The 12,754-nt window shown below is 39.9% G+C and overlaps 1 protein-coding gene across 1 annotated transcript in view; it reads left to right on the top strand.

Annotated features, from left to right (window-relative positions):
- MYO16 (myosin XVI) overlaps nt 1–12,754 on the top strand; it is a 2,830,569-nt gene that overhangs the window by 1,012,621 nt on the left and 1,805,194 nt on the right. Inside the window, exon 11 of the mRNA XM_078658257.1 lies at nt 1,863–1,973. Within this exon, the coding sequence (XP_078514383.1) occupies nt 1,863–1,973 (111 nt within the window). The remainder of the gene's footprint in view (nt 1–1,862; nt 1,974–12,754) is intronic.

Here is a 12,754-nt window from a genome sequence, read left to right on the forward strand (position 1 = left end):
AGAATCTATCCAAGATTTCTCTTAGTGTCTAATCAGCTCCGTACCTTGGTTTAGAATGAAAGAGGTCTGGTATCTCTCTGTCTTAGGACCCAATTTCCCAACACCCCGCAAGGGGAGCTTGGAAACACTGGAGATGGATTTCTCGGCAGGAGAAAAGACAGCGTCTCTCTCAGTGCGTCTGCTGGAGGGTCGGCTTCCTTCGGCACTTGCTGTAGCGAGATGTGTCAGGCAAGTAGATAGTCGAACTGCTCCAAACCACCGTGTGTTTGCTTGGACAAGTGTGGGCATATTTATACCTTGAAGGTGCCGAGTTTGACGTAAAGGTGGACATAATAACGCCATCAAAGAGTCTCAGTTCTTTGAAAACTCCATGAGTTCTTGGACACATCAATATTCAAGCAAGGGGAAGTCCCTAACTGCTAAAGCAGAGTTTTCCAAAAAATCGTTGTGGATTTTCGGAACTAGTGGAAGTAGCCATGCCGTATTTGGACTGCATGAGCTATGTCTAAATATGGTTATGATTTCTATGCCTATATAAGGACATGGTGATTTATACCTATATAAGCATGAATCGGGAAAATTACACTTGGGTCCTAAAATGCTATACAACACCCCTACTATATTCTTCTCCACAGCAGCAAATCATGTTCAACCACTTCTCGCAGAAGGGGTATCTGGCTCTGTCATGCCCACGTCAGCTACAGCCTGAAACTTCGTCCTGCTGGGATTTTTCGACTTCCAAAAAAGAGACTAAGGGCCTGATTTACATCTCAGTGGGCGGGTTACTCTTTCACAACCGTGAAGGATATTTCTTCCGCCAAATATAAATCTCATTATATCCTATGGGATTTATATTTTAGCAGATGGGCTATTCGGTACTGTTGTGACGAAGTAACGCATCCGCTAAGATCTAATTGAGAGTCTGAGTCTGAATGTAGAAATCTTCACTGCGTCTTCGTCCAGTGGCTACCCTAACGAATACGACTCCTTCTTGGACACAACTGACTGCCTTGCCTCACTGAACTTTATCATCTGAGACATTTTTTTCTTAATATTTCTTCTGATCTGCAAGTAAGCAGATCCTGGGCCTAATCCACCTCGTGTTACAAAACTACAAGGGTAGCCATACGTTTCAATCTTGCCAATGTGTCGCACGAACAGACACCCACGATTGGCCCTTTGATAATTTAGGTGCTAATTTTCATCTTAAACTTTAAATATTCATAACTTCGGTTCTACTGTTTGAATTGTTGTTTCGATGTCAAATAATTTATTATGTTTTAAACTATTTTTTGTAAAATGGTGTGGGATTTTTCTTGTGTTGTGTTTTCACTGTTTAAGTGTTGCATAATTATAGTTTACACATTGCCTGTAAGTTTTGCCTGACTACTCTTATGCACAGCTACCAGAGGGCTAACAACAGTTTAAATTAATGTTTTTTTGAGGTTCACTCCGAAAAGGATGGTGTCTGTTGCTTGAATAAGGGTTCACACCCTTCAACTAACAGCCCACACACAGGTGTATTCTTATTCTACTATAAACTCAAATTAAAGAATAATGAGAGCAACAGGGACATAAAATACAAATGGGTAAACCAGCTCAATGATGCCCAGAACAGCACTCCATTCTATTAGCTATAAGGTGAACTTTCAAAAACATTTGATGAAATAAACTTACCGTAATGGGGAGTCTGAAATTTCCCCAAAATGAAATAGACATTTTTTCTTAGAGTGCATTTCTTTACTTTTCATGAGTTTTTGAATATTTTATAATTCAGTGTACTATATTTCAATACAAGAAATACATTCATTGCAAAACAGCTAGAAATACAAACATTTCAGTAAATTGTTTTGTTCTTTTAGGTCAAGCTAATGCCTCCAGCACCAAATGACGACCTGGCTACCCTGAGCGAGTTAACAGACAGCAGTCTGTTGTATGAAATTCAGAAACGTTTCAGTCACAGTCAGATATATGTGAGTATATTCTAACAATTTAAGAGACCTGCATTACAGTGGTTATGTTTTTGAGATTTGACAAATTAAAGGTTGATGCTCTGATGAATCTGTGCAGAATAATGTTGCCTCACCAAGACATCATAAAGACACTTTGTGAACTCACAGGCCATATACGGAAAGAGGCAGTTTGCCCAATGCTACATACAGACACAGAATTCTGAGAATGTTTATTTATTATAGAGTGACATTTAGTTTGGATCGGGTTGAGGGGCATCTGTAGAGCAGAGGTATGGAATACAAAGAAGAAGGTTTTGAAAATGAACAAGGGAACATATTTCCAGGGTTTTCATTATTGAGTAAGGTGAGTACAGAGAATAAGTATTACAATGAAGATTATAAAGGCACCTTGTTCCCACCCCAGATTTCAACAGGTAAACTTGTAAATAATGTCCAGGCTAAACATTGCACATTCTGAGTTTTTCAACTCAGAATGATGGGAAACAGGCAGTCTTACCCTACTATCCTCCATTCTGAGGTGCAAAACGCAGAATGGAGATGTAGTGCTGCAGTCAGTTACCGCATCCGGCAACATGGTTCCACAGTATATGGTACTGAAGCCCATAGTTGGCTTGTGTGTCTCGATCAGACTTCTAGGAAGAAGACCATCTTGATAAGACAAATTATAATGACCTTTACATTACAGATGATGAAGGTGACAGATTAATTTAATGAGAAGTAGGAGGAGGGGTTAGACTACTCATTCATGGACATGCAATATAAAAGATGAGGACTCAAGAGACAGTAACTGATTAGCATGTTGTTTGTGAGACACCGCATGTTTTAATTAATGGTGAGGCCTCTTATTGACTTCCAGATCCAATTTATTGGGACAGAAGGCAGACAGGGGCTACCAGGCCTCAACTGTGGTCCTGAAGTCTATCCTACTATAGCTTGGCAAACTGGGCCAAATACAACCCTTTCTGCACTTAACTGGCAGTGTAGCCAGAGCGAGCAATTTAAGACTTCCCAGGGAGGTAGTATGGGGACAAGAGCTCAGAACTCAAAAGTCAACCAAAAGACACAATAATATATTGCCCAACCCAGTAATTATGTTTTTATTCCTTAGTCTCAAAACAAAACAAAGTGGTTCATAGTTTAATAGGAAGGCGTGAGCAGGGTTCTTTTCTCATTAATGATCTACAGTAAGGCAATACATCCCACTTCTGCTATTCTCACTTCCTACTAAAATTGTTATTTTATGACTGTATTCTCCAGTATACTGTTGACATAGGCACTGATTAAGTGCAGGTACATATTACTTATATGCCTCACTGAAATGAGTAATTTAGGGCCAGATGTATGACCCTAAATTGCATGCGCTAACGGGTTTGCAAACCCATTCGCGCATGTAAAATGGCCCAGGGCCATGTACAATTCCTAAATAGCGAGTCGCAATTTATTTGAGACTCGCTATTTAGGAATTGGGAGTCGCAATTAGGAAGGGGCATTCCCTTCCTAATTGCATCTACAAATCAATGTACAAATGTTTTGTGACCTCAATTGCGGTCGCAAAACACTTGCAAATTGCCACCCTCTTCAAGAGGGTGGTAATGCAGTCGCAATTTGGAAGGGGTCTCCAGCGGACCCCTTTCACTTTGTGACTGTCTCTAAAAATATTTTTTAAGGGCAGGGAGTGGTCACAGGGACCACTACCTGCTCTTAAAAAATTAAACAAAAGCGTTTCTTTTTTTTTTAATGCATCCTGTTTTCCTTTAGGGAACACGGGCTGCATTTTAAAAAAACTGCTTTATTTAAAAGCAGTCCCAGACATGGTGGTCTGCTGAGCCAAGCAAGCCACCATACCTGGGAGGGTCTGTCATTCCCAATGGGCTCGCAAATTGCGAGAGGCTCATTAATATTAATGAGCCTCGCAATTTGCGACCCAATTGGGAATCGCAAACAGTGTTAAACACACTGTTGAACATGGCAAATTGCACCTCGCAAACTGCGACTCGCAAATGAGTCGCAATTTGCTAGGCACAATTTTGCTGGTCGTACATCTGGTCCCTAATCTTAAATCCATGCGCAAAATTGTCTGAACATTCTAGTTTGTTGCTCCAGTTGCATTATAAGGCACATATTTACCTGTTGTTTAGTGGTGCAGTACTAGCAGTGCAGTAGGTGCAGCATATACATACAACCTTGCACAGCAGTGACCTTTCATTGGAAGAGGGACTGCTGGATTGCATAGCAGACCTGCTAAGCAGCACTCAGCTTTGGCAGAACTCCTCAGCTGTCTGCAAAGAGATACTCAGGTGCTACAAAGGAGTGAAAGCCTCCTACTCAATTCAGACATAATGGAGTATCTTGGGGAGTTGCAACCTCTGCGCTAATTACAACTCTTCCCCAGTGGGGATGTTGCAGCTCCTCTCCCCGGCGTCAGTAGTACCAGACTCATAGGCTTACAGCAGCTTGCCAGACAATACAGTGATGTGAGGTCCTTCAAAAGACTTGGCATACTTCACATATGAACTTCTCAGAGAGACCAAGGTCACTTTGACTTCACTGTCTGTGGAACACAGCTTTTTGGGGGGTACTGCCTGCCCCTGTAATACATCAACCTTTTCTTCTACTGCAGAAAAAAGACAGTCCTTCAATTCTCAACGGGCAGGCAGGCTTTAGATGAATCCTCATCTCCTCATTCAGAAATTGCAGCCTTCAGTCCATGTGCCCTTACCGCACCTCTGGAGACTGTTGTCAGGCAGACACGAACTCCTGCCACACAGCACTTCTTTGAGTTCTCTGCAGAGCACTCCGTTTTTTTGTCAAGAAGAACTTAGAGCTGGAACAAAGTGGAGTAATTTGGATCCCACCTTCATTTACATTTTCCAGACAGAGGATGCGCATTCACAGTCTTAGGGCCTGATTAGATCTTGGCGGATGGGATACTCCATCACAAATGTCACGGATATCCCTTCCACCATATTACAAGTGCCATATGATATAATGCAATTGTAATACGGCGGATGGGATATCCCATCCACCAAGATCTAAATCAGACCCTAAGACAGGAGTCTCAAACAGGTCGATCATGAGCTACCAGTAGCTTGCAGCTTGTCTTGGAGTAGCTTGATAACTGTCACTCCATTTTGGCAAACGCAGCTGTGAGGCCCTGTAAGGTGACTATGGGAACAATATGAAGCCTTCTCTCTTCTAAAATTAAAAGTCACTGATAGGAAGCCTTAAATAAATAACTCTTATTTGTTCCTTTCTTTCGCTATCACTCTTTGTCCATTTTGTATTCCCCTTCTCTGCTTTGTTACTTTTTTGCCTTTTATTTAAATTTCAGTCCCTTTCATATTTCTTTTCTTTTTTGTTCCTGCTAAAAATTTCTTCTCTCCTCTGTTCTTTTTTCCATTCCTTCTCTCCTTGTTTTGTTATGTCTTCTTTCTTTCATTCCTTTGTTCCTTTTTCTACCATTAATTATTTCCTTTCTCTCTACTCTTATTTTGTTTTTCTCCTTCCTTCCTCTGCTTTCTTGATTCCCTCTTCACCTTTCATCTTTTCTTCCTCTCCTCTCCTTCCCTCCGCCCTCACTGTCCAGCCATTCTTCTTCCCTTCATCTTTTCCTTTCCTTCTTTCCAGCTTTATTTTTCATAATTTCCTCTGTGTCTTTCCTTCCTAAAGTTCTTTCTCTTTCCATCTTTCTCTCCTTTCTTTCATTGCTTTTCTATTTTTCTTTCTACGTTTCTTTAGAGGTACCTAACTTCCCAAAGCAATCATTAATTTGTGTATAATATTTTCCTCAGAGTGAACATATGGTAATGGGCTGCTGAGGTATGTTTACGTTTCAAGGACTATGAAGTGATAGAGCATGGGTTCACCTGCCCAAAATGTTACCATACTTACCTGGGCCCATTAATACATACACACTTTGAACAGGTAAACCTACGCTTCAAACCAGTAAAAATTACTTTTAGGACCTATACCTTGTCTTACCAATCCTTGTCACCGGTACCTAGAGTCCTAAGGGATCAAGGGAGTTAGAATAATAGGCAGTATGTAATCATTTTCACTCATGAATAACCACAGACTCTGGAAAAATGTAAACACTTTATCTAAATAATGTTTTAAATGTCAATGTCCATACTAAATTAGTCATGGCTTGATCAATCAAGAATAATATCAAAGTAAGATGATGTGAGAGTATCATGAAACGTTCTTTAAACATTGAAATATAGGAAGGGTAAGAAAAGGGAAACAGCACAATGACATACCCTTACGACTTTTATATTTACCTAGAATGGTCTGAAGACCAACCCTGGTCACGGGCTGGGATAAAAGATAGGACCCCCGATAATGCAGGTGCCAACAGGATAAAACAGATGCAGACCAGAATCAGGATAAGTACGGACTAAATTTGATCAGGACAGGACCACCGCAGGTCAGGACCGGCACCCACAGCTAAAGTGCAACGCCTGCGTCACAGCCCTCTCTACAGCTAACAGTCAGACCCTGATTGGATTAGCGAATCTTCTCCCCAGGAACTCCGATTGGGTTATCGAACTCCTTCCCAGATGCCCGATTGGGTTATCGAATCTTCTGAGAGAGTGCTCCGCCAGCACCTCTGCTCTCGATCGCCTATTGAGTGCGTTTGGTCAGTGACAGGTCAGCTATTCGGACAAGTCAGACAATCTAACTAGCTAAGCCTACCTTAGTTATACCATTTTCCAGGACAGTGTACCACTCCCCAATGTTGCAAATGTGTGAATTCCCTCAATTTGATTGGTCAAAAGACGCGGAGAGGTCATCACACCATACCAGTTATGAGGTCATGCTCTTCAATATTCAGATTTATGTTCCCACCCAATATTTTATATTCCCATGCACTTTTATTCCACCCGGCAGTGAATGTATCAATAAGAACTACAATGTAATATAAGATTTCAATTCAGTCTCCTCCCCAAGGGTCAAGAGGTAAGGTTCCCAGGAACATCTTCTAGCAGGTCCAAATTTGGCCGGGTTTCAATGTCAGTGCTTCAGGAATTTGAGCTTCTCTGCACAGGCGCAGTTTCTCCAAAGATGGAGTTCAGAAGTACAGGTCAGGCCCAAAATACGATACATGCAAAAGTAGAAAAGAAACAGTTTTAGAACGAGAATTAAATGAATGCGCTGTATGCCACTTATCTCTACTCTATTCCCATTACTTTATTTTAACTAAAGCATTAAGGATTATGCAGAACAAACAATTTAATATAAGCAGCAATGCAAGCATTAGCATGTGAAAACACAGAGCAGCCATCTTTAGTTCTAATGCACAGAGGTAAGAATTTCCCATCAAGCAGTAAGTACGTCATGTCACGTGAGTATGACAGACGCATGCACAGAAAAGTTCCTGCGTTGCGGCGGCCATATTAGATCACTCGAGCTACTGTTAGTAAAAGCACATAAGAAAGCTTCCCCTAGATACTAGAAATGTCGTGTTTTGCATTGTTAATAAGGCGAAAACATGTTTATTAGTATATTACAGTTTATTTTGAGAAGGCTGAGTCCAAGCAAGGCGCTATACGTACAAAACCTTGCTCCATCAATCCCCTCTTTGATGATATTTTATATCATCACAAACTACAGATACAGATGCCAACTTTTCAACATTTACTCATTTCTATTTCTTGAAACACTCTTTTAGGCTTTCCCCATATTCATGTGGAAGTTTTTCATTCTCTTGAACAAATTCCCATTTAATTCTTCAAGCTCAATTTCACTGAAGTTTCTTTTCTTTCCTTTCTGATTTACTTTATATGTTTTCTTGTGTTTAGCGACATTTGCAGCAAATTATTATCCCTAAAATCAGTAGTGCTACTCCCACCATTGGCATCAGTATTTTATCTACAAAACTCTTTCCTACATTAGTGAACCAACTACCTATTGAGGAGAGGCCACTAATTAGTCTCTTCCATGCACTGTCAACCTCCAGTGGTTTCAATTCTTCTCTCAAATTAGTAATATTTCTTGCGTACCTTTTAATTTCCACACTTTCTTCTGGAATGTAAGTGCAACAATGTTGCATCTTCAGCATTCTACAGACTCCGCCCTCTTTTGCCAATAATATGTCAAGTGTAAGTCGATTTTTAAAAACCATTGATCTTACCGCAACCAATTCGGTATTGATCATCAAAAATCCACTAGCAGTGTCAGTCGATAAGCGATCCACAACTGTTGACAATTTGCAGATCCTTTGAGTGTTCAGAACCACTCCCACTGAAGGTATTAGTGCACTAAATATGTCACCTACTATTTCAGCAAATGATGCTCTTTTACTCCAAGTTAGTTCATTAGTCTCTTCATTGCTTCTAGTGATTTTCTGTACGTGGTACACTTTTGGGAATACTATTCCAAAATAGCAACTCCCGTACCAACGATCAGGCACTTTAAAATAAGCTTTGTTCCCACAAATGTAAAAAATTCCAGAGAATTCTGGTTCATTTCCATCTTTGAAACCCCAACCCCCAATAACTTTGAAATTGTGTTAACATTCACTGGAACCAATTAATATATTGTTATAATATTCTGTTTTCTCTCTATGGAGATAGAGTTTTCCTTTCTTTTCGCAATCCAGAAACATAGCAGTTTGAGTCTTGCCATTAGAGGTACATTTTTTATTTTCAGCGCAGTTTCTCCAAAGATGGAGTTCAGAAGTACAGGTCAGGCCCGAAATACGATACATGCAAAAGTAGAAAAGAAACAGTTTTAGAACAAGAAATAAATGAATGCGCTGTATGCCACTTATCTCTACTCTATTCCCATTACTTTATTTTAACTAAAGCATTAAGGATTATGCAGAACAAACAATTTAATATAAGCAGCAATGCAAGCATTAGCATGTGAAAACACAGAGCAGCCATCTTTAGTTCTAATGCACAGAGGTAAGAATTTCCCATCAAGCAGTAAGTACGTCATGTCACGTGAGTATGACAGACGCATGCACAGAAAAGTTCCTGCGTTGCGGCGGCCATATTAGATCACTCGAGCTACTGTTAGTAAAAGCACATAAGAAAGCTTCCCCTAGATACTAGAAATGTCGTGTTTTGCATTGTTAATAAGGCGAAAACATGTTTATTAGTATATTACAGTTTATTTTGAGAAGGCTGAGTCCAAGCAAGGCGCTTTACGTACAAAACCTTGCTCCATCAATCCCCTCTTTGATGATATTTTATATCATCACAAACTACAGATACAGATGCCAACTTTTCAACATTTACTCATTTCTATTTCTTGAAACACTCTTTTAGGCTTTCCCCATATTCATGTGGAAGTTTTTCATTCTCTTGAAAAAATTCCCATTTAATTCTTCAAGCTCAATTTCACTGAAGTTTCTTTTCTTTCCTTTCTGATTTACTTTATATGTTTTCTTGTGTTTGCGACATTTGCAGCAAATTATTATCCCTAAAATCAGTAGTGCTACTCCCACCATTGGCATCAGTATTTTACCTACAAAACTCTTTCCTACATTAGTGAACCAACTACCTATTGAGGAGAGGCCACTAATTAGTCTCTTCCATGCACTGTCAACCTCCAGTGGTTTCAATTCTTCTCTCAAATTAGTAATATTTCTTGCGTACCTTTTAATTTCCACACTTTCTTCTGGAATGTAAGTGCAACAATGTTGCATCTTCAGCATTCTACAGACTCCGCCCTCTTTTGCCAATAATATGTCAAGTGTAAGTCGATTTTTAAAAACCATTGATCTTACCGCAACCAATTCGGTATTGATCATCAAAAATCCACTAGCAGTGTCAGTCGATAAGCGATCCACAACTGTTGACAATTTGCAGATCCTTTGAGTGTTCAGAACCACTCCCACTGAAGGTATTAGTGCACTAAATATGTCACCTACTATTTCAGCAAATGATGCTCTTTTACTCCAAGTTAGTCCATTAGTCTCTTCATTGCTTCTAGTGATTTTCTGTTCGTGGTACACTTTTGGGAATACTATTCCAAAATAGCAACTCCCGTACCAACGATCAGGCACTTTAAAATAAGCTTTGTTCCCACAAATGTAAAAAATTCCAGAGAATTCTGGTTCATTTCCATCTTTGAAACCCCAACCCCCAATAACTTTGAAATTGTGTTAACATTCACTGGAACCAATTAATATATTGTTATAATATTCTGTTTTCTCTCTATGGAGATAGAGTTTTCCTTTCTTTTCGCAATCCAGCAACATAGCAGTTTGAGTCTTGCCATTAGAGGTAAATTTTTTATTTTCAGCCCATTTAGGATTCTTTTGTTCATGTTCAGTGGCCTTTCCATGGAAATCCTGTCTCCTTTTCTCGACTAAATCTAAAAACATCTTTTCTTTCTCTTGTAATTTGCATGTTAGATTTTCTTTATGAGCCTTAGCTACATCTATTGATCCTACTGTTAGAAAATAATCTCCAATACAGTGTGTAGAGTCTCTAGTACTAGAAATGCGATTTAAATTTCTACGTAAATGAACTTCAGAAAAGACTACATTAAAATTAGAATAATAATATTGTAATTTTCCAGTTCTATAAAACAGACTACATGAAATACCATAGGTCAGAGGTAAATGATGGTAAGTGACCCCTTCTGCTACTGATATGGGCAACTTCATGCACACGTAGCAGTCACTGATTTCCATAGCTTCTACATAATGTACTAACAGATTAGCAAATACATTTAAATGAGTTCTATTTATAGCTCTTCTATAATGTAAATCTCCCTCATCTGGTGCTTCTAAATCTACTTCAGGTTGCTTAAGACTAACGGATTTCTCAGTGTATGTGTATCTGTTGTCTTAGGTGAATCTACTTGCTCAATTATATTAGTGTTATTCTACATTTCTTTGCTCATTAGGTAAGGTATAGCTAATGTCAATCCAAACCATATTGTAACTAACATTACTATATTACATGTACATATTCTACAGCATGTCTTTAATCAATTTCTTTTCGGACTTCTGTTAACATTATAATCAGCCATTTTCGACTAAGGAGATTTTATCCCCTCTTTGTAACTATACACAGACTTTCAACCTGTGATTCTTTTCTCAAGTTGGTCTCACTTCTTCGTCAGTTTGATCAATAATAAATTTGTCATCACTTAGTTCTAGATTCTCGAAATCTTCAAGTATGACGTAGGTCCATTCAGATCCTTTGAAATTGTTATTCAGTCTTTTCAAACGTGGGCTTTTCCTTCTAGGTTGCTCTGTGGACGGTCCGGCTTGGCTTTATATTTCGTTTACTTGCTCTGGTTCTTCATTTATTGATTTAAGGCGAAATTTCAGTCTTTTGACAAAACCAGGCCACTTATCTCTTTTACTGAGTCTTTTAGCTGGTACTGTGCTTTGACTTTCTTCATATACTCTTTTATTTTCGTTCAGTTGTGGCACTATTTGTTCTCTGTCAGCCTCTGAATTCCTCTCTGTCTGACTAGGTCCAGGGCTTACTTTGGTTTCTTCTGCCTGGATACTAATCTGGCCTTGTTCCGGAGTTTGCTGTATTTGACTTTGACTTTGATTTTGTTCGCCTTCTTCTTCCTGAACACGTTTTTCTACCCCTATCTGATCCTGCTCAGGTCTTTGGAGTTCTTGATTGTCTAGTGCCTGAGTTTTCGCCGTAATACCTATCTTTCCCTCCACAGACTCTGGAGTACTGGCTGTATTTTCAAATGTCTGAGTACACCAACCTTTCCCTATCTGGTCCTCCTCAGAATCACTTTTGACTTGGATTTCTATAATCTGAGTACCTTCTTCTATTCCTGTCTCATCCTCACTATCACTCTGTCTATCTAGATAGGTTTGACTTCTGGTTCTCACATGACTGGTGCTCGGTTGTTCTTCATCAACTACTTCGAGATCAACTTCTTGAGACCCCTCAGCTGCACAACCTTCAGCTCCTACGTCATCAGGTTCAGTCACCCTTTTGGTGTGACTCGCGTGGATCCAGTTTGGAATTCCCCTGCACTTTACAGCTGTGGTAGTAACCAATATCACTTGATGTGGCTCTCCCCACCTTGGTGCTAGGCAAGATTCTCGAGTATGTTCTTTTATCACTACCCAGTCACCTGGACTCAGGTCATGTGCTGGAGTTGATTGTCTAGCGACAGCGTCTTCCCCAAACCTGGTGAGAGATAGAACGCACTTAGTCAGCCATTTCTTTGCAGTACTCGAGCACTAAATCATTAGATATATTTATCAGCTTGTGTCCTGGTACCCATGCCTGCCTCATTGCTCTTCCCATGAGTATCTCATGGGGACTCAAACCTGTGTTTCTGTCTGGAATGTTTCTGAGTCCCATCAGAACAAGAGGTAAATCATCAGGCCACTCCAATCGGGTAGATTCATACATCTTTCCCAATCGAGACTTGATTGTGCCATTCAGTTGTTCTACCACTCCAGAAGCCTCTGGGCGGTATGCACAGTGCAGCTTTTGCTCAATTTGAAATGCTTCACAGATCAGACAAATTATTTAATTATTAAAATGAGGCCCTCAGTCTGATTCAGTCGTTACTGGAAAACCGATACGTGGTATGAGTTCCCTCAGTAGTAACTTAGCTACAGTGATTCTATCATTCCGGCGTGTAGGGTAGGCTTCCACCCATTTTGAAAACAGGCAGACAATGACTAGGACATACTTCAGTCCTCGGCAAGGGGGTGATTGGATGAAATCAATCTGGAGTAGTATGAAGGGACCTTCTGCCTTTCCAATCTTTCCTGGCAACACTACAGTTCTCTTACCAGTATTCATTCTTTGGCATGTTATACACCTCTGGCA

Source organism: Lissotriton helveticus, chromosome 8 (genome assembly GCF_964261635.1).
Source record: "Lissotriton helveticus chromosome 8, aLisHel1.1, whole genome shotgun sequence".
NCBI lineage: Eukaryota > Metazoa > Chordata > Amphibia > Caudata > Salamandridae > Lissotriton > Lissotriton helveticus.